This window comes from Lepidochelys kempii, chromosome 8 (genome assembly GCF_965140285.1).
Source record: "Lepidochelys kempii isolate rLepKem1 chromosome 8, rLepKem1.hap1, whole genome shotgun sequence".
Taxonomy (NCBI): Eukaryota; Metazoa; Chordata; order Testudines; family Cheloniidae; genus Lepidochelys; species Lepidochelys kempii.
The window spans coordinates 105,464,000-105,486,201 of record NC_136387.1 but is presented as its reverse complement, the minus strand read 5'-3'; the positions used below and the strand labels follow the sequence as shown (position 1 = coordinate 105,486,201).

At 51.5% G+C, this 22,202-nt stretch overlaps 1 protein-coding gene, 1 long non-coding RNA gene and 4 other non-coding genes across 8 annotated transcripts in view; 2 read left to right on the top strand and 4 right to left on the bottom strand.

The window, feature by feature from the left end:
- KIF2C (kinesin family member 2C) overlaps positions 1-2,016 on the bottom strand; it is a 49,100-nt gene extending 47,084 nt beyond the window's left edge. For both annotated transcript variants that reach the window (XM_073357924.2, XM_073357925.2), the window contains exon 1: positions 1,822-2,016. In XM_073357924.2, the coding sequence (XP_073214025.1) occupies positions 1,822-1,885 (64 nt within the window). In that variant the 5' untranslated portion in view covers positions 1,886-2,016. The remainder of the gene's footprint in view (positions 1-1,821) is intronic.
- A 5,610-nt stretch (positions 2,017-7,626) lies between these two features.
- LOC140916660 (U1 spliceosomal RNA) lies at positions 7,627-7,789 on the bottom strand. Its single transcript, XR_012160577.1, has one exon. It is a non-coding gene; the product is annotated as a U1 spliceosomal RNA (small nuclear RNA).
- Positions 7,790-8,333: 544 nt separating this feature from the next.
- LOC144930794 (uncharacterized) overlaps positions 8,334-22,202 on the bottom strand; it is a 28,687-nt gene continuing 14,818 nt past the window's right edge. Inside the window, exons 2-4 of one of the 2 annotated variants that reach the window (XR_013636208.1) lie at positions 11,159-11,406; positions 9,285-9,586; positions 8,334-8,626 (exon numbers count right to left, since the gene is read on the bottom strand). This is a non-coding gene — a long non-coding RNA (uncharacterized LOC144930794). Of the gene's footprint in view, positions 8,627-9,284; positions 9,587-11,158; positions 15,435-22,202 lie in introns of those variants that run through there. The other variant, XR_013636207.1, reaches the window with a different exon arrangement.
- Positions 16,654-16,843, top strand: LOC140916662 (U2 spliceosomal RNA). Its single transcript, XR_012160579.1, has one exon. It is a non-coding gene; the product is annotated as a U2 spliceosomal RNA (small nuclear RNA).
- Positions 18,270-18,433, bottom strand: LOC140916654 (U1 spliceosomal RNA). The gene has a single exon (XR_012160572.2). It is a non-coding gene; the product is annotated as a U1 spliceosomal RNA (small nuclear RNA).
- On the top strand, positions 19,756-19,871 carry LOC144930827 (U5 spliceosomal RNA). Its single transcript, XR_013636231.1, has one exon. It is a non-coding gene; the product is annotated as a U5 spliceosomal RNA (small nuclear RNA).

Below are 22,202 nucleotides of genomic sequence, written 5' to 3'. Positions count from 1 at the left end.
CGCTAACTGTGGTAGTTGTGGGGAAACAGTGGGGGCTGAGGCCAATCCAGCCAGGGCCAGGCTCCTCCCCCGGCTGAGCCTGAGGGACCCCAGCAGAAGCAGCACAGCTGTGGTTGGGGCCGCTCCCTCTGACCCCACATGGGGCCACCAGAGTTAACGGATAACCAGTTAACCTTTTACATCCCTAGAAAGGAGATCAAATTTCAAAGGATTAATATAAAACAAAACAAAAAGCACAAGCATGAAGGGACAAAGTTAGAAAAGACAGGGCACAAAAATGAGATTAAACTAGCTAGGGACATACAGGGTGACAAGAAAACATTTTACAAATAAGCTAGAAGCAAGATACCAAGGCCAGAGTAGGCCCGTTACGCAATAAGGAAGGAAAGACGACAACAACAGAAAATGCAGCAATGACCAAATTATTAAATGTCTTTTTTGTTTCAGTCTTCACCAGAAAGATTAGCAGTGATCGTACGACTAACATAGTGAACATTAGTGTACATGGATTAGGAGCGAAGATTAAAATAGGTGAAGAACATGTTAAGAATTAAGGTATGTCTACACTTAAAATGCTACCGCATAGACACTACCTATGGCAACAGGAGGATTCTCCTGTTGACATAGGTAATCTACCTCTCCGAGAGGCAGTAGCTACGGCAACAGAAGAATTCTTCAGTTGACCTAGCGCCATCTACAACAGGACTTTGGTTGGTGTAACTATGCTGCTCAGGGGTGTGGATTTTTCACACCCCATAGAGATGTAGTTACTCTGACCTAGTTTTCTATTCTAGACCAGGCCTTACTTAGACAAGTTAGATATCTTCAAGTCAGCGGGCCCTGACAAAATACACCCTAGAATATTTTAAGGAACTGGCTGAAAAGATCCCTGAGCCATTAACAATTATCTTTGAGAATTTGTGGAGGAAGAGAGAGATCCCAAAGCTCTGGAAAAGGGCAAATATAGTACCCATCTATAAAAAGAGGACTTAGATCAGTCATCTTAACTTCGGTACCTGGAAAGAAAATGGAGCAAACAATGAATTTGTGAGCAGCTAGAAGATAAGGTAATAAGTAACAGTCAGTACAGATTTGGCAAGAAAAAAAAAATCAAGTCAAACCAAGCGAATATCCTCCTTTAGGAGAGTAACAAGCCTTGTGGATAGGAGGAAGCAGTAGACAGGATCTCTCTCAACTTTAGTACGGCTTTTGATACCGTCTTATGTGACCGTCTCCTAAGCAAACTGGGGAAATAGATCCCAGATGAACCTAGGGCAAGGCTGGAAAACCACCCTCATGGGTCGTCCTCTAGCGACCAGTGGTTCCCAGTCAGGCCCCTGGAGCGGGGACCTGGCCCGGGGCCGGCTCGAGTGCCAACTTTCAGCGAGGACTTGGGGAGCAGCCCAGAGTGCACCCCCGTTACCGAGCTCGCAGAGGACACCCGGCGGGGCGGGGCTGCAAAGGCTTTTGGGAGGCCAGGGTTAGAAGTCAGCAGCAGGAGCTGGGCAAGCGGGAGAGAGGGGCTGGAAGCCAAGACGGCTGCAGGCAAAGCCCCGCGCCCAGGGAGAAGGCCGAGGGCGCAACGACGGAACGGGACAGGCCCTGCCCGGGACGGAGCACCGGGGACAGGGACCCGGGGGAAGCGCGGATCACAAAGCAAACGGGAGGCAGCGATGTAACGGTGCTGCAAGGACCCAGCCCGCCCCCGCCCGCTGAGCGGGCCCCTCCACCCAGCGGGCGGTACGGAAGGCGGCGGGGGTCAATCCTGTCAGAGAAACCCCCCCCCCTCCCGCCACACGCGCGCGCTGCCCCCGCACTCACCGTTGCTCCGCTGAATCTTAATAAGCCGGCCGGGCTGGAGGCGGCTGCAGACCGCGGAGTCCATAGCGCCGGGGGGGTCCTCGGGGCCGCTGGACCAAGGGGAGGCACGAAGGGCTCCGTGGGCCCAGCGGTACCGCGTCCAATCAGCAGCTGGGCACGGCGGGCCCCCCGCAACCGCCGCCGATTTAAACTCCGCGCGCCGGCGTGCCGCAGTGCCTACCGGGAAACGCGGCCTCGGAACCACAAGCCCCAGCATGCTGTGTGTGTACAGGGAACTCCATCTCCCAGCATGCCGAAGGGGCGCCGGGCCGGTGCACCTATTGGGAACTACAACTCCCAGCATGCCGCGGGCCCGTCACTCAGAGCGCTGCGGGGCCTCCACGCGCGGTGCGCCCTGGGAGATGTAGTCCTTCTAGGGCGGCGCGGTCTACCTGCCCAGCTACACGTGGTGCTGACAGCCCTGGCAGGGTTTCCCCCTCTGTCCGGGCCCCGGGCCTGCAGGCGAGGGGCAACCGGGGAGGGATGGGGAAATAAGGCCCTGACCCTGCCTGTAGGACCCAAATAATCAGGGATAATGGAAAAGAGGGGACAGTGATTCCCACTGCAGAGAACCCCTCCCCCACTCAGCATGTGCCCCCGTGAGTCACTGGCCACCCCACTTCCACCCCCAGCCTGGACTCGTTGCTGTCTCCTGGAGCAGGGGGGTCACATTACAAACACCTTCGTGTATTTACAGTGAAAGCTGGAAAGCGGTGTCTTTCCCTGTGTCGCGTGCCAGCAGCTGGTTGGGTTCGGCCTGGCCAAGGGGAAGGTCGCCGGCAGGGTGCCCTTGCAGCCGTCAGCCTCTGCACGGGGCTGAACTGCATCCCCACGTTGTGGGTGTGGTGTAGAACAGGGCCCCTGCGCTTCAGGCATTTCGGGCTGTGAAATTAACTTCCAGAGAGCAAGAGGCATTTCAGAATGACGCTCCCAGCACTACTGTATGCAGTGTTATTGTGGCCCTGTTCGTCCCAGAATATTAGAGAGGCAAGAGGGTGAGGTCATATCTTTTGTTGGACCAACTTCTTCTGGTGAGAGAGACGAGTTTTGGAGCTTCTTCCCTCCAGCCAGGCGGTGTAGCAATCAGGCAGCCTACTATAAGCCAGCTGCGTACATGAAGTTGCCCAGAGACTTGCTCTGCTGCTGGCCTTGATTTCTGACACACTTGATTTCTCTTAGGACTCCCCATGTCTCCCTTTCACCCCTGCATCAGCTGGAGGAATCCTCCTGGTAAATAGCAAGGCTGCATATCTTTGTGGTTTGCCCAGCGCCCTTTTTGAACAAGACTCTGCTATGTCTCTTGTGAAGTGGCCCAAGTGTAATATCCTCCAACATAAGGGCAGCCTGCAGGGGTGTACTGGCAATTACTAACCTCCGCCCTGCAGCCCCTCACCGACCCAACAGCCCCCTCTACCCCCCAAAACCTCCACAGCCACTCACCCACCCCACAGCCAACACTCATCTAAGTACACCATGGCCACCCACCCACCATTTTGACAGGAGTCCTATACAAGGGGAAGTAATTTAGAAAATGTCTTACCACCTGGAAGCGAACCCCAGGGTGGGAAGAGAAGATAGGAATGGCCTTCCAAAATGGTCGGAAAAGAAACATTGTATCATTGTTGGCATGGAGACTAGAACTGGGGACAGTAAGGCCTTGTGTTTTTTCTGGTTTCCTTTAGCACCTTTAACACCACGGCCTGTGCAAAGAGGGAAGTTAGCACCTGCAGAGAGGCTGGAAAAAAAAGACAAGAGAGGAAATGTTCCAGGAACTAGTGACTGCATCCCAACAGAGGGCCTCGAAGGCAGAAGTTTGGAGGGAAGGTTTCCTGGTGCAATCACAAAGCATCAAAGTAGAGTGCATGGCCTTGGAAAGGGACATGATGCAGACTCACACAGCACGGTTGGAGCACCTTTTGTGACAAAGGTCAAGCACTGCTCCCCAACCTTGCAATGTCCAGCAGACTATAGGGAACACACCAGACAGGGACAACCATTTCATTCAAGCTTTACAACTCCTTCCAGAACAATCCACCTACCAGGATGTGGTGACCAGATGTCCCGATTTTATAGGGGCAGTCCTGATATTTGGGCTTTGTCTTATATAGGTACCTATTATCCCCCACCCCCTGTCCCGATTTTTCACCCTTGCTATCTGGTCACCCTACTAATATTGAGAAGGAGAACCCCTTCAAACACATCACCTACAGGAGTTTCTGAGCCTTCAGTTTGGCCATGCCACAGTTCCACTGGCCTCAGGTTTGCACTGTGTTCTTAGTTTACTGTTTCTTTAAATCAAGTAGTTATGTATTCCCTACGTTATTTGTTCATTCAATCAATTTTTTGGGGTAGAACTCAGCTGAAAAAGGTCATTGAGGTACAGCGCAACCCACAAATTATGTAACATCCACCCGTAGTATCAATTCCTAATAAAATCAGCACACAAACAAACACATTTCAGTCATTTCCTTGGCTACAACATATTCATTACCCACAACTATCCCCTGGGCACAGTGCATCCTTGACCCTGGTTCTTTGATCACTTGGGGCTAGATTCACAAAAGGACTTATGCACCAAATCATCACCTTAGGCACCTAAATCCCAGAATCAGGCCCCACTGGGATTCCCAAAACCCCTACTCAGCTGCTGCTGAACTTTGTAGACGTCTAATTTAACTCGGCACCCACAGTTTTGCAGGAAAAGTTCCTTAGGCACCTATGTTGCTGCCTGTACACGAAGCAGCAGAGCCAACCATCCCCAGGGCAGCTGCCGAGAGACCAGAAGCAGCTCCCGCCCAGCACTTCTCCGCACAGCTCACAGCAGAAGGGAGGGCTGGAGCGGGTCTGGGAGCAGGGCACAGACAGGCTTGTGGACTGGGACCTTGCTGAGATTCTCTTCCCTTCTCAGGTTGGGAGTACCAGCTCATCTGCAAACCCACAATGCATTGTGCATTGAAAAGCCTTTCTTTGAGCATTTTGGTGTCCATTGAAAGATGTGCCAATTTCTGTTCAGCTACTCTTCAGGGGATTGGGCTGCACAAAACATGGAGCCCTAAAATGAAATTATTTAGAAGAACCCCTAGTTTCCCCCCAAAAGTCAGCTTACTCTGTGCACAAGTCCTTCCTCCCCTGGTAATCAGGGGTGCTGGTGAAACAATTTTTATAGTAAGGGGTGATGAGAACCATTGAATTGAATTGTAAACCCTGTATATAGTGGAAACCACTGCAATCCAGGGGGTGCTGCACTCCTAGTTCTTCTCCTGCTAGGCCAGGGGCGGCCACCCTGGGGCGGCCACCCTGGGGCTCTGGAGCCATAGGCGGCTCTTCAGAAGTTAACATGCGGCTCCTTGTCTAGGCACCGACTCCGGGGCTGGAGCTACAGGCAACAACTTTCCAATGGGCCAGGGGTGCTCACTGCTCCACCCCTGAACCTTTATGAGTTTATATGTAATTTTTGGACGCCTCATTTCAGTGAGGCAAATTATTGTAAAAAGTAGGTACAATTTTTATTTGATGACTATACAATAATTCATAACAGCCGTGAGTTAAATGGTTGGTTTTTATAAGCCATTGGAACAAATGTTTTTAATTTAACAAATTTGTTAGTTTTTTGGGGATGGGGATTTATGCAAATTCTAAAGAATTAGGGTTTTTTCCCATACAGAAAAGTGAATTTCACTTAAACTTCAAGCTGTTTGTCAGACGTATTGTTTGAAAACTGGTTAGGTCAAAATGAGATTAAAGGTGGGATCAGACGGAAATGCAGCTATCTGACATCTGCGCGCTGCAATTTATGATTGAGAAATTCTTGGGAAACAGCAGTTGTGCTGACTTCACTTTGATGCACTTGAACTGCAGAGGTTGCCATGTCCACCAGAACAGCTCCTGTAACCAAGGACCCCAACATCCCCTGTCCCCCACATTCAGAAAAAAGCAGCTCTTTTCACACTCAGGGGCTATTTGCTCGTGTGGGTGTACAGATTATAAGAACATAAGAACGGCTATACTGGGTCAGACCAAAGGCCATCTAGCCCAGTGTCCTGTCTTCCGACAGCAGCCAATGCCAGGTGCCACAGAGGGAATGAACAGAACAGGGAATCATCAAGTGATCCATCCCGTCGCCCATTCCCAGCTTCTGGCAAACAAAGGCTAGGGACAGCATCCCCCCCCATCCTGGCTACTAGCCATTGATGGACCTATCCTCCATGAATTTATCTAGTTCTTGTTTGAACCCTGTTATAGCCTTGGCCTTCACAACATCCTCTGGCAAAGAGTTCCACAGGCTATTATTTACTGTTTTTATGCTACAAAAATGCTTAATGTAAGAACAAGACTCACAGTGGCTTCTATGGTATCTTACTTGGGGGGATGGCGTTGGATTGTACTTTTTTGTATTTACAGCCTTTTATCAGATTTTTTCCCCTCACACATTGGTAGAAAGAAAATGTTTAAGTCTGTTGAGTCAAGAACCTTGTTTCTTTGTTATGACAAAAAACTGTCAAAATGCTTTTATAGTTAAATATATTTTAAAGGGCAAGTAGATAGCCAGGGGTTCTCAAACTTCATTGCACTATGACCCCCTTCTGACAAGAAAAATTATTATTCAACCCCAGGAGGGGGGACTGAAGACTGAGCACACCTTAGCCCCCACCACCCAAAGCCCAAGCCCTATCACCCCAGGCGGGGCGCCAAAGCTGAAGTTCAAGGGCTGCAGCCCCAGGCAGGGGGCCTGTAACCTGAGCCCTGCCACCCAGGGCTGAAGCCCTCGGGCTTCAAATTCAGCGCCAGGCAGTGCGGCTCAGGCTTCAGCCCAGGACCCCTGCAAGTCTAATGACAGCCCTGGTGACCCCATTAAAACAGGGTTGTGACCCACATTGGGGTCCTGACCCACAGTTTGAGAACCACTGAGATAGACAAACGTCTGTGTATTTAGCAGCCCAAATGGAAGTTGTAATGAGTACGGCCATTTATAAAAACCTGCATTGTTAGACATATTTTAGCAGCATTTTCTAGTATAAAATAAATACAGATTCTCAAACGTCTTCAGAGTTTGGCATCACAGCTCAAGGGATTTAATAACCTGGACTTTACAAAAGGAAACTCCTGGGGAGACAATTAGCAGTTTTCTCACAAATGTTCGAGGGCAAAAACGCCCATTAATGTCACTGAGCTGCTTTTTACAGGGGATTAAATTTTACCTGGTGTAGTGAAGTGAAACAGCAAAAGGAAAGTAACAACCTCTTAGTGCGTAACGCAGCATGGGAATGCCAGTTTTTTATTGTCTGCGGTGCTTAGACATGACAAAGAAAATCCCTCTCTGAATGCAGCTGGTATTTGGGGATTGGAGCTGCTGCTAGGGAACCTGCTACCTTTCCCCCACAAAAACTATCCACCCACTTTGGAACAGGCATAGCTTCGCTACTAGCGGCTGAAAAGCAGCAAGAACTGTGATCACCAGCTATGACAAGTCATTGCCGAGTGCGGAGTTCATGGAATAGTCAGAGGTGGTTGTAAATTGTAACACTGACCGAGAGGGCAATAGCTACTCTACACTGAGCTGACCTGCTTCATTCAGGCTTCAGAATACACTGCCCAAGGAGTAGAATGTGCTATAACAGAAAACATTCTCTTCAGCAACCTGTAGTCATAAAGAAATGGGGAAAACCCCACAGTAACAGGGAAGGAACAGCTTCGGGGGGGGGTAAGTATAAACACAGATTGCTCCAAACAGCACTCACTGAGATTTTTCTGGTTTTGACCAAACACTAAGGAAGAGTGTGAAGGCAGTCCCCCACTACCACAAATTATACAGTTGAGTTTCCCACATTTGGGGAAATCACAGGGGTCAGCACACCCACAGTGCAATAGATGAGCTTCAAACCAAGAAAACTACCTTGTAGCTCACGAAAGCTCATGCTCAAATAAATTGGTTAGTCTCTAAGGTGCCACAAGTACTCCTTTTCTTTTTGCGAATACAGACTAACACGGCTGTTCCTCTGAAACCTGTCTTCATGATCATGGTATCTCCACTACCACGTAAGTAGGAGCTTTCAATGCCCAACTGCCGCCTGCCCTCGCTCGCCCCACACTCTCAACCCATGGTGGGGCCTGCCACGCCCTGACTGACGGCCCCACCCACACCGGCCCCCACTGCCGCGAGCTGCCCGGACATGGCCGCAGGGCCCCACCCTTCTCCACACCCAGCCCTGGGTGCCAAATTTGGGCCCTGCTCGGCAGCCTGCTCCCACTCCCACAGTGCTCTGCTCGTACAGATATCTGCATACGTGCTCACACAGCTCCGCCCCTCTGGTCAGGCCCCTCCTCCTGCCTGCCTGGGGCCGGGATGCACTCCCCTGGCCAGCCCCGGCTTTTCAGTGCCAAGAGCCCCGCAGCCAGCCTCACCCCCACCAGGTGTCCTGGCCGAAGTGACAAACTGAGAGAAACATTACAGAGGGCACTGAGAGAGGCGGCACTTCAGCAAGATTTAGCTAGTTTATTATAGGATTTAGTTAGTTTATTATAGGATTGGCGACGCACGTTGTCTTCAGTTTGAGATCTGAGGTGCAATTGACCTGGCTGAGTGACCGGTCCGAGTGACCAGACTATTGTTATGGTTTTTGGTGCAAGGGACCATCTGTCACAAAGGCAGGCTCATCTGGGTGGCAAGATAGATTCAGGGTTCCCAAGGGGGCTGTCTGTGGCTCCATGTTAAGGGTGTTCATCATGAGCTACTCCAGACGTCTGGAGCCCTCTCATGGATCAGTAACTGGTTAGCAGATAGGAAACAAAGGGTAGGAATAAACAGTCAGTTTTTACAATAGAAAGGGGTAAATAGCAGACTTCCGAAGTATGAGACAAGACTACAGAGGTTAGGGCTGGTCAGTTTAGACTGGAGATGACTAAGAAGGGACACGATACAGCACCGGTTCTCAACCAGCCGTCTGCCAAGAGAAACCTGGGCTTGACCCACCTCTGACTCACCTCAGCGGGCCACCAAGCCTGCCTGCCTGGTTTGTGAGGGGGAGGAGGGGCACAACAAAAATGGCAGTATTACTGCAGCAGAGAGCTCTCCCCCTGCCACCAGGAAGGGTTGCCTCACAGCCACTGACCCCACGAGCGGGCAGCAGCTAGCCAAGGAGACATGCCACTGCTCCGCCCCGCCACGTTAGCATTTCAGGGAGCATGGCAAAATGAGAGGCAGAATGTTGGGGGGGCAGCAGGTGACCCCGTGTGGCCCCGTCCCTGCTTCACCTCTGGTTGGGGATCCGCAGGGCCGTGTATTTATTTGTAGGGACCCCCGGTAAATAAAAAGGTTGAGGACCACTGTGAGAGAGGTCTATAAAACCATGAATGATGTGGCTAAAGTGAAGAGCGAAGTGTTATTCACCCTTTCCCCCAATACAGTAAAGGGGCGGGGGACCCACCTGACGAAATGAAGGTGCCGAACTCCCTGCCATGGTGTGTTGTGAGGGCGAAAAGTATCACTGGCTTCCACAGAGAATGAGATGAGTTCATAGAGACTAGGTCCAGCAGGAGCTATTAGTGAAGTTGGTCAGTGATGCAATCCCCTGCTTGAGGCAAGCCCTAAATCTCTGACTCCACAGAGACCAGGAGTGGAAGATGAGGGTGGATCGATCACTCCAAATTTCCTGGTTCAGTACACTCCACTGGGCTAGATGGATCGTTGGTCTGACCCACTCTGGCCTTCTTACAGGAAATCATGGAGCTGAAAAAATTAATTGCTAATGAGCTCTGCTGCATAAGGTCATCCAGAATAACCAGATAGGCCAGTATGAATACCCTTTTTGTACCATTAAATATTAACACAGAAAGCATGGGGATTAGTTATTCTAATTCTTTCATTTGGGAATCATGCATGAAAAAAATGAAACTTGAAAATATATCTGACATTTATTTTCTACATTATGCAAGCCTTCTCTTAGCAAATTACTAATACCAAAAACATACAAAACCAAACAGCTAGATGAATACAGATCACAAAATAGCCCCCCACTGGAAAAACATCTCACTAACACATCGAGTTCTAAACACTGTATATTGTAAACAATATTTTTTAAAAATCCAGGGTTTTTTTACAATATACGCTTTAGCTATCAAGAGAAGTTCAAGTAGGAAAATCAAAACACAAATCTCCTCTTTTCACAATAGGGAACAGCCTCACTGAAGCAAAATATCAAAAAATTGGATAGAAATTCATAAATGTTCCTCTCCACAGAAATCTTTAGTAAAAACACTTTATTAGATTTAACTCATGTTTTAAAATCATCACACAAATTAAAGTTGGCTACTCAAGCCTTCTATGAAGCACTATGTCTACAGCCTTCTTGGTTTCTTGTTATAATTTTGCACAACTCTGTTAATGAACTTCTTGAATGCAATACATTCATCTTTGGTGGCTTCTCATGTGTCCAGTACTTCGTCTTTTCTCAGAACACAAAATTCTATTCAATGATGAAACAGAACGCTCAACTGTAGCTGTTGTGACTGGGAGTAGCAAGAGATGAATTCCTACTTCTTGCAGCCCAGGAAACACAGCACAAAGATCAGGTCGAGCCACTAGCAATGATAAAAAAGAAGTTGAAGTCAAATCTTCATTCATTCGTCGTATGATATTCCACTCTGTGTTCAAATTCTCTATTCTGGCCTGAGCACACGGCAGTCCCATTGCTGGTAGTGCCTCACTCCACTCAACTGTCGGTGTTTTATAGAACAGCGATCTGTAAAAGCTACGTAGAGGTTGAGTAGAATCTAGAAGTCGCTGTTGTAGATTTTTAAGAATCAATTCTGTGTACTTTTTCAGTTGTCTTAACAAACACTTCTTGTCCTCTTCACTTAAGGATTCAATATAAATGCCTTCATTATTCAACTTCTGGACTGAAGTCTTTGCTTCTTCCTGTACTTTTTCAGTGGATAGCTCTCTGATTGATCCAAATGTAGTTTGTATTGCTGGACAAAGATCTACTACTGTTTAAGCAGATTAAACCCCGAAACGTAGATGGCCACAAACCACATCCTCTCGAAATAAGTAGTGCTGCATAAAGTGTCTAGCGGAAATCAACTGAATATATATTATAATTGTAGAATACTTGCATATGTTAAGGAAAGATCAGCGTCAGCAATCTAATACCGGTTCTATGGCAATCAGCGTAGCAAAAAAACACAAGGTACAGCGGTAAAAATGCAAAAGAGAAACCAAATTGTACTGGCAAAGCAGCAATTGGCCCTTAACGTTAAGTTAAGCAGCAATGCATACATTAAGATAATCAAACAAACTTACCCTAAACTATGCCCGCATCTCAAGGCCTCATTGGCTAGAGCACATCAAGCAGGCTAGCGGCAACAAGCCATATAAACCTGCTACAGGCAAGGGAGAGTGTGATGTTGAGGATACATCCCGGAGAGTCTGCTCTCTGGCTGGTGGATCAATTCGCCTCCCTCTTTCCAAAAGCTGAGTACCCCGACTTTCTTCTAAGGATCTCTGACAAGTTCCTGGCCAGAGCTTATGTACTACCTAGGCGTGAGTATCTGGGGAAAAATTGATGAGAGAGTCAATGATAAAAGAGCTCAAATAATTGATTGTCAGATTGATCATTTTAACTGGTTGATGAGTTCCTGATTGCAGATATCTAAGTTAAGAACTTTTTTGATTGAAGTTTCTTCTTCTTTTGTATGTAAGAAAGATTAGTATAATCTTGCAAAAGTCTCATGGTGTGTAACTTGTAAACCTTATTCACAACATTCTATCTCGCTTATGACCAATAAAACTTATATACCTTTTGACCCTATAGCACTAGCTGTTTTTTTCTGCCTTATCCAATTTTGGACCCTTATTTTCATTGCTCTTCTAATTCTTTGTTTATTAAAATCTTGGCAAGTGGTAAAAAGGATCTCAGAGCAATAAAACAATTAGATTCTTAAAAAAGGGGCTAGGGTGTTCCTCATACCACCTGGAACATCCTAGTGGAGAATAATGAGAAGGGCCTCTGCCCTTTTTCTTTTTTCTTTTCTCCGGTAAACTCCCGCACCTAGCACCATGAGGATGGCTCTTCGGGACCTCACATCCAGGAGCAACAACATCTCGCCAGCTCTTCAGGAGGAGGATGCCCAGAGAACCTCTCCCACTGCCCAGGACCTGGATGCTGATCGCTGCCCTGCTGCTCCTGAGAAAGCTGCTACCAGAAGAGCCCGCCCGACGACCCACGACCAGGATGCTGATCACTGCCCCTCTGCTCCACAGAGGGATGCTCCCGAAGGAACCACCTCCTCAACCCAGGACCCTGAAACTACTGATCACCCTGCTGCCCAGAGGAACGCCACTCCAAAGCGAACGCACTCCACAGCCCAAGATCTCGATGCCGCATACTGTCCTTCCAGACAAAGAGACATCATGGCCAGCGAGTCCGCGCCCCCCTCCCAGGAGCGACTTCACCTCCTCAAGCTTCTCTACCAGACCGAGAGGAACCACCTGTGCGAGGCACAGCAGAGATCTGCCCCACAGAGGGTGAGGCAGGGGAAGATGACTGCATCTACCCCCAGGACCCAATCCCTACAGGCCTCCTCCTCTGCCCCTCCTCTGCCTCCCATGCCCCACTGAGGACCTCCCAGCCGGATACTGCCTGTAGGAGAACCAGGATCATCCCCAGCGCTTCCAGACACGACTGCATCCCCCCAGAGTCCAACACCGGTGCTTCCAGAACCCCACTCCCTCCTGGAAGATCCAGCACTGCCTCGGAGACACGGAGAGCTGCCCCCACCACCACGCCAGGACCCCGGCCTCAAGATCCACCTGAACACCGTTCCCCAGTCCGAGAGACAACAAGGCCACAGACCGTCCCCACAGCACCTGAACCTGTGGAGACAATGCAGCAGGAGGAGTGACGGCCGCGAGCCAGGGTCGCCACACCATGGCAATCCGTCTGGATGGAGGAGCTGGCAAAGGCCGACAACTTCGAGAACTTCCACACCCTGATGGACAGACTGACCACAGAACTGCCTTTAGAAATCACAACCAGAAGGAGGGAATCCCAGGAGGGCACACGGACCACTCGCAGATTCCCTGCGCGGAGCCGTAACACTGCCAGAGAAGGCAGGAGAGGGGATGCCAGCAGCCGCTATAATCCGGCGGCTGCATCCCATATTCAGAAACTATACAGGACAAACTGCTCGAAAGCCATGAGGGAGATCCTCGACGGGACCTCCTCCTACTGTGCCATCCAGACCGAGAGGCTCTACTCCTATTTCAAGGACGTGTTTGATCGCGAGGCCCAGACTGATGTGCGACGCCCAGAGTGCCTTCTACCACTACCCTTGATCAACCTCACAGAGGACCTGGAGCAAGATTTTTCCCCGCGGGTGGTGCTGGCGAGGCTGACGAGGACCAAAAACACCATCTCTGGAAAAGATGGCATCCGCTACCACCTGCTGAAGAAGCGACACCCCAGCTGCTTGGTGCTTGCTGCCATCTTCAACAAATGCAAGCTGTTCCACCGCGCCCCCCGCTCCTGGAAAAAATCCATGACGGTGCTCATCCACAAAAAAGGCGAACGAGATGACCCCAGCAACTGGAGGCCCATATCCCTCTGCTCCACCATCTACAAGCTGTATGCCAGCTGCCTCGCAGCAAGGATCACGGACTGGTCAATGTGCGGGGGCCCCATCAGCTCAGCGCAGAAGGGCTTTATGTCCTGTGAGGGATGTTACGAGCACAACTTTCTTCTTCAGACAGCCATCCAGGAGGCCAGGAGGCAGTGCGCCGTAGCATGGCTCAACCTGATCAACGCCTTCAGGTCCATACCCCACCATCACATCTTCACCACCCTGGGAGAGTTCGGGATGCCAGAAACCTTCATCCAGATCCTCCGGGACCTCTACAAGGACTGTACCACCACCATCTGCGCCATGGACGGAGAGACGGACGCCATCCCCATCCGCTGCAGCGTGAAACAGGGCTGCCCCCTCAGCTCCATCATCTTTAACCTGGCCATGGAACTGCTCATCCGAGCAGTGTCCAGCGGCTTGGCCAGCTTCAACCTGCATGGCAAGAGAATCAGCATCTTGGCCTACGCGGACGATCTGGCCCTGGTCGCTGACAGCTCGGAAAGCCTCCAGGGGATGCTCGACATTGCCAACCGAGCCACCGAGTGGATGGGCCTCTGCTTCAACCCCAAAAGTGCGCCTCCCTCCAAGTCGAAGGCAGTGCCAGGGCTCTGGTCCGGGCGTCACGGTTCCTGATCCAGGGCGAGCCCATGACCTCCCTCGAAGAGGGAGAGGTATACCAACATCTGGGCATACCCACAGGAGTTCGCGTCCGACAGACCCCCGAAGACACCATTGAGGAGATCCTGCGGGATGCAGCCCAAACCGACTCCTCCCTGCTCGCTCCCTGGCAAAAGATCAATGCCCTCAATACCTTCCTGATCCCCCGCATCTCCTTTGTCCTCAGGGGATCGTCCGTAGCCAAGGTGCACCTGAACAAGGCCGACAGCACCATCAGGCAGCTGGTGAGGAAATGGCTGACCAGAGGGCCAGCACCGACATCTTCTACATCTCCCACAGGCAGGGTGGTGCCAACGTGCCTCGGATGGGTGACCTGTGCGATGTGGCGGTGATCACTCACACTTTCCGCCTCCTGACATGCCCGGACCCGACAGTGAGGAGCATCGTGGAGGAAGCCATATGGGACGTGGTCAGGAAATGCACCAGCAGGGCCCCCTCTGAGCAGGATATCGACACTTACCTCAGTGGCTTCCTGGAAGCTGAGTTCGGGAGACAGGGGGGAGACCTGTCCTCTCTCTGGTCCCGCACCTGCAATGCCTCAAGACATCTAAGAAAGAGGATCAGCTGCCGTGGAAGTGGTGCGAGGAGCACCAGGAGCTGGGAATTCTGGTGCGGTGCATAAAGACCCTGGAGCACACTATCATCACCCCGACCGCCAGAACGCTGCTGGAAAGGACCCTGAAAGACGCCATCCACTGCCACTACGCCGAGAACCTCAAGCGGAAGCCGGACAAGGGCAAGGTGTTTCAGGTGTCCAGCAAGTGGGACGCCAGCAACCACTTCCTCTCTGGGGGCAGGTTCACTAGGCTCGCTGACTGATGGGTCATCCACCGGGCCCAACTCAACTGCATTCCCCTCAATGGAGCCATCTGCCATGGCAACCGGGACAAACGCTGCAGGAAGTGCGGCTACGCCAAAGAGACCCTGCCTCACGTCCTGTGTGGATGCAAGCACCACTCCGGAGTCTGGTGCCACCGCCACAATGCCATCCAGAACCGGCTGGTGAAAGCCATCCCGCCATCCCTGGGGAAGATCACCGTCGACTCTGCCATCCCCGGGACAGACAGCCAACTGTGACCCGACATCATTGTGACCAACGCAGAAAAGAAAAAGGTCCTCATGGTAGACATCACGGTGCCATTTGAAAACAGGTCACCAGCCTTCCATGAGGCCCGAGCATGGAAGGTCTTGAAGTACACCCCGCTGGCCAAAACCCTGAGAGCCCAGGGCTACAAGGTCCAGATCCATGCCCTGGTCGTGGGAGCCCTGAGCGCATGGGACCCCCACAATGAGCCGGTACTGAGAGCGTGCAGAGTCAGTCGACGCTGCGCCCGGCTCATGAGACAGCTCATGGTGTCTGACACCATCAGGTGGTCCAGAGACATCTACACAGAACACATCACGGGACACCGCCAGTACCAGGTCGAGTAACCGAGAACACTGACCAGGGAAATAACCCACCTCCTCCCTTCCCTGACGAACCGAAGGACACACCCCACCCATGTACTTATTGTCTACACCACTATTGACTTGGACTCTTAATACATTCCATGGGTGATGTACCTGAGTCCATTTAGCCACTGACACTTTTGTTGTCAGACGCTACCAGTGTGGTGCTCTGCTCGTGTTGGGTGATGATAACAGTCGGCTGCGTGTGTGTTCCCTTTGTGTGCTGCCCCAGCTCTGGGCAGACAGCTAACACAGCAGACCCCGAGAGAACCCCCAAAAACCACAGACTCTAGTAAGGTACGAAGGCACCTGAGCCGGGTTTATTGTCAAACGAAGCACAGTGAGAGTTCCCTACAGACTCTACAGGGCATACTACGAATTTGTGCTCCCTGGCAATGGAGTCAGCTCAGTCAGTGGCACGACTTTCCACTGCCCCTTAGGCCAGACAAAGACACCCCCCCAGGGATGCATTCTTATACACAGGTACAAACAAGTTACATAACGCTTCTGACGTATTAAGGTGCAACCCCTTTACGTAACTATGCACCACCCTTCTACGTAGTGAGGTGCCGCCCCTCACCTTGTACATGTTGGTTTGAACAAAACAACTCTCTCCATCATACTAGCCTTTCCCCCTGTCCTTGTGATCTATGTGGACGGTATAAGAATGTGCTTGTACCATTTGTATACAGTTCTGGTATCCAATACACTTTAGATCTATGTCTATGCAACCTCAGCCTTTTCCTTGCCAGCTTCTGTGAGCAGGGCCTGCCTCTGGCTCACAGCTTAACTTTGCTTTATGTTAGCAAAGTCTTGACCATTACTTTAGCTCAGGCCTTAGGTCTCATAACGGGCCTCTAATACCAAGGGTTTATGTTTCAGGGCCTCATCTTACTACAGCTTTAAAAACTCCCGCACCCCAAGCTGGATCTATGCTGGTTATGTGATATGTATGTACTTCGTGAACCTTGTAACTGATACTTGCAATCCCCCATAACCCAAGCCCGGCCCCAGATGTACAGTACCATCCTTCTTAACTTGTGCAAATTTGATTTTAAACATTAACTTTAATAAAATTTTAAAATCTGTTCTTATCAGTTTAATATCTGCTATGTCCTTTATTTGAGGACTGTATATTAAATTGATTTTTGAAACAGGGGGATGGAATAGGAGCTTGCTCTGTCCACCCCATGCATTGACTTGGTACTGCAGTGCCTCCAGGAACGGTGCATCTCCTTTTGGGGACAATGTTCTGGTTAGAAAAGCAGAAAGAGTTTAACTGTGATGATGCTTCTTTAAAGTAGATTTTTTGAAGTAGTTGAAAAGTCTTAAGTCTTTAGTTTCTTTATGACAAAATATTGTTACAATTTTTGGGAGTGTTTTGTGAGTCTATAGACATGAGGTTCTTTGGCTTGCTAGAGGATTATTTAAGAAGCTGGGATCCTTCTTTCTGCTGTGAGTCTTTTCACCAGTATGAGGGACAAATGCTTTCCAGACTGTGGGTCTGTTGGGGAGGTGGTTGGTTGGTTGGTTGGTCTTATTGTTGGGTTGGTTTTTTCGGGGGGTGGTGGTAATATTTGAGGTCACATGTATATCAACAACTGCATGAGTTACATAGACTTCTCCCCACCCAGCGTATGTTCCATGTGTCTTGGTTTGCACCCTCAAGACAAGGCACCAGGTGTCGTGCTGCATCCGGCACACAGGGGTCCCAATCCTGATTTCCCCCCTCCCCAAACCTACTGTAATGTAAAAGCTAAATAATAATCCTTAACTTCTCAGTGTTGCCACCGTCACCACTGGAAAATCATGAGTCAGAGTCCCCAAAATCCTAGACTGGTGAGGTAGGAGTTCCCTTTACAAAAGCTGTGTTCACCCTTTCCCCGTGCAGACCAGGCCTGAGGGTTGGTGCGTGCTGAACATTTAAGTCAAATAAGCCAAAACAGCTCCGTCTGTCAGGGGTGTGTAAAAGGGAAATGCACTCCTAGGCGACACGGACGCGCCGACCTAACCCCCACCATAGCTAAGGGCATTTGGGGAGGCGGTGGGCCTAAAGCAACGGAAAGACCACCTCCACCATAGGGTTCTGCCAGCCTAGTCTCTGTAGCACAGACAGGGTTACCACCAAGAGAAAGAACAGAGAGCAAAAGCCAAAGCACCCCAGGGCAGGGGGAGAGCCTGCAGGTTGGAGGAGGGGACCAGGAGACAGGCGTTTTTGACAGGCCATCCTCCCATCAGAGGAGAAAGAGCCCAAGAAAATGGAATGGGCAAAAAGCTGAAAGCAGAGCGAAGGGCAGAGTCAACAAGCAGCTCCCCTTAGGGCAAAAGAAGGCACTGGTCCAAGCCCCACAAAGACAAAGTAGAGAGGAGACCAGATGTAAAAGCCCAGGAAAAAACAGAAAAGCAACAAAGAAACCAGCAGCCTGACCCACCATTTGAAAAACAAAATCACTGAACGAACTATGCTCCAAGAACCAAAAAAGAAACCAAAGTCGATAAGTAATTATCCCTGCTCAAAAGCAGAGCACAGATCTAACCTTTTCTAGAACTAGCAAAAGGAATAAGTTAAAAAAAAAAACCCAGACAAAACCGAAACACCAATGAAGAGAGCTCAAAGTACGATAGCTAAAACCTTTTTTTCTTTCTTTCTTTTGACCGAGTGCCAGGGGAGAGCGCGAACGCAGTCCCCCACTACCACAAATTATGCAGTCGAGTTTCCCGCATTTGGGGAAATCGCAGGGGTCAGCACACCCGCAGTGCAATGGATGAGCCTCGCCCTGGGAAAACCACCTTCCTGATCATGGTGTCTCTCCTGCCAGGTAAGTATGACTTGGGCAACCCCGGCCGCCGCCCGCCCTCGCTCGCCCCTCACTCTCAACCCACGGTGGGGCCCGCCGCGACACGCCCGCCGGCCCCGCCCGCGCCGGCCCCCGCTGCCGCGACCTGCCCCGCGTGTCCCCGCGGCCCCAGCCTTCTCCCCGCCGAGCCCCGCCTGCCGAATTCGGGCCCGGCTCGGCAGCCGGCTCCCCTCCCACAAGGCTCTGCTCGCACACACATCTGCATACGGGCTGCCGCGGCCCCGCCCCTCCCGCTGCCCAGCCCCGGCTCGCCCGCGCTCAGAGCCCCGCCGCCGGCCCCGCCCCCCCCAGGCGCCCGGGCCCAAGGGCCGCCCGGTCCCGGCCGGGGCCTCTGCGGGGCCCGCTCCCGCGGCGGCCGCGTCTCGTGCTGCAGCCAGCCCGGCTCGGAAGAGGCGGGGCCGACAGAGCTGCCCCCGGCTTCAGCAGCGCTCCCGTGTCCGGCCTGCCCGAGAGCCGGAGCCGGTCCCGTCCCCGGGATCCCGGAGCGCCGCGAGCAGCTCGTGCCGCGGACCCGCTTCTGCCGGGGCACGAGGGACGCCGCCTCCCGCGTCTCTCCCCCCACCAGGAGTCGGAGCCGCCCCGAGCGGCCCCCGGCCCTGCAGAAGGGCGGGGGCGGCCTCCGCGCCAGACCCGGGAAGGCCCCTCGGTCCCTCCCCGGCCCGCCCAGGGAGGCTGAGCGCGCAGGCGGCGGCGCGGGGGGAAGCTGGTCCCGGGTCTCGGGGGGCTGCAGCTCAGCGAGCCCCCGGTCCCCGGGCAGCGACTCGGCAGCAGAGACGGAGCAAGCGGCGGGCCCCCGGCAGGGCCCACCCCGGCTGGCGAGAGACGCTCCGGGGCGAGCCCGGCTCCTGCGGCCTCGCGAGGCGCCTGCCCTGGCTCCGGGTTCGAGCCTCCGAACCCAGCGGGGCGCCACGTGGCCTCGGGCTTCCCCGCCCGGCTCCGGGGTCCTCCGTGCGCCTGCGCGCCAGCGGGAGTGTCTGGGGAGACCGGCCGTCGGCAGCGCCACCTCCGGCCGGCAGGGGCAGCCCCGAGAAAAGCCTCGTTTGAGCGGCGAGGCGGGCCGGCGAGTCTGATTTGCATACCCACAGTGCATTGCGCTCAGTGAAGCCCCAGTCCCTGGTGAAGGGGATGGTTCTGCTCGCAGCGTGCCCGGTTCCGACGATCAAGCTCGGGATTGAAGCGGGCTCAGTTCACTTTCCTGTAAAGGCGAGCGGTGTAGCGGGCTGTGAGCGTAGTCACCGTGAGGTGAGGAGAGAAGGCGGTTTCCCCGGCAGCGCCTCTGCCGGGATTTGTCATACTCTGGTTTCTCTTCAGATCGTATAAATCTTTCGCCTTTTACTAAAGATTTCCGTGGAGAGGAACATTTATGAGTTTCTACCCAATTTTTTGAGGCTTCATTTCGGTGAAGCTGCCTCTTCTTGTGAAAAGCAGAACAAGTGTTAGGGATCCGTTGTTCATAAAATCATAAAATATCAGGGTTGGAAGGGACCCCAGAAGGTCATCTAGTCCAACCCCCTGCTCAAAGCAGGACCAATTCCCAGTTAAATCATCCCAGCCAGGGCTTTGTCAAGCCTGACCTTAAAAACCTCTAAGGAAGGAGATTCTACCACCTCCCTAGGTAACGCATTCCAGTGTTTCACCACCCTCCTAGTGAAAAAGTTTTTCCTAATATCCAATCTAAACCTCCCCCACTGCAACTTGAGACCGTTACTCCTCGTTCTGTCATCTGCTACCATTGAGAACAGTCTAGAGCCATCCTCTTTGGAACCCCCTTTCAGGTAGTTGAAAGCAGCTATCAAATCCCCCCTCATTCTTCTCTTCTGCAGGCTAAACAATCCCAGCTCCCTCAGCCTCTCCTCATAAGTCATGTGTTCTAGACCCCTAATCATTTTTGTTGCCCTTCGCTGGACTCTCTCCAATTTATCCACATCCTTCTTGTAGTGTGGGGCCCAAAACTGGACACAGTACTCCAGATGAGGCCTCACCAATGTCGAAGAGGGGAACGATCACGTCCCTTGATCTGCTCGCTATGCCCCTACTTATACATCCCAAAATGCCATTGGCCTTCTTGGCAACAAGGGCACACTGCTGACTCATATCCAGCTTCTCGTCCACTGTCACCCCTAGGTCCTTTTCCGCAGAACTGCTGCCTAGCCATTCGGTCCCTAGTCTGTAGCTGTGCATTGGGTTCTTCCGTCCTAAGTGCAGGACCCTGCACTTATCCTTATTGAACCTCATCAGATTCCTTTTGGCCCAATCTTCCAATTGGTCTAGGTCTTTCTGTATCCTATCCCTCCCCTCCAGCGTATCTACCACTCCTCCCAGTTTAGTATCATCCGCAAATTTGCTGAGAGTGCAATCCACACCATCCTCCAGATCATTTATGAAGATATTGAACAAAACTGGCCCCAGGACCGACCCTTGGGGTACTCCATTTGATACCGGCTGCCAACTAGATATGGAGCCATTGATCACTACCCGTTGAGCCCGACAATCTAGCCAGCTTTCTACCCACCTTGTAGTGCATTCATCCAGCCCATACTTCCTTAACTTGCTGACAAGAATACTGTGGGAGACCGTGTCAAAAGCTTTGCTAAAGTCAAGAAACAATACATCCACTGCTTTCCCTTCATCCACAGAACCAGTAATCTCATCATAAAAAGTAATTAGATTAGTCAGGCATGACCTTCCCTTGGTGAATCCATGCTGGCTGTTCCTGATCACATTCCTCTCATGCAAGTGCTTCAGGATTGATTCTTTGAGGACCTGCTCCATGATTTTTCCAGGGACTGAAGTGAGGCTGACTGGCCTGTAGTTCCCAGGATCCTCCTTCTTCCCTTTTTTAAAGATTGGCACTACATTAGCCTTTTTCCAGTCATCCGGGACTTCCCCGCTTCGCCACGAGTTTTCAAAGATAATGACCAATGGCTCTGCAATCACAGCCGCCAATTCCTTCAGCACTCTCGGATGCAACTCGTCCGGCCCCATGGACTTGTGCATGTCCAGCTTTTCTAAATAGTCCCTAACCACCTCTATCTCCACAGAGGGCTGGCCATCTCTTCCCCATTTTGTGATGCCCAGCGCAGCAGTCTGGGAGCTGACCTTGTTAGTGAAAACAGAGGCAAAAAAAGCATAGAGTACATTAGCTTTTTCCACATCCTCTGTCACTAGGTTGCCTCCCTCATTCAGTAAGGGGCCCACACATTCCTTGGCTTTCTTCTTGTTGCCAACATACCTGAAGAAACCCTTCTTGTTACTCTTGACATCTCTGGCTAGCTGCAGCTCCAGGTGCGATTTGGCCCTCCTGATATCATTCCTACATGCCCGAGCAATATTTTTATACTATTCCCTGGTCATATGTCCAACCTTCCACTTCTTGTAAGCTTCTTTTTTATGTTTAAGATCCGCTAGGATTTCACCATTAAGCCAAGCTGGTCGCCTGCCAAATTTACTATTCTTTCGACTCATCGGGATGGTTTGTCCCTGTAACTGTTGTTTAAAGTAGCACTTTGTTAAGGGGTGGGGGGTTGTACTGTGTGATTGTTTCGCAGTTGTAAGTTCCCGGCCGCACGTTGAGGAACTGGGGAGGCCTGTTGGTTTAAGATTGTTAGACACAGCGTGATAGTTCTGGGGGGGTCCTTGTGCGAAACAAACGAGGGTCTTGTTGGCAAGTAGCTGTTGGAACTGCTGCTCTGGCAAGTTCTATGTCTTTTCTCATTGCAGTTGGTGAATGTGCTAACG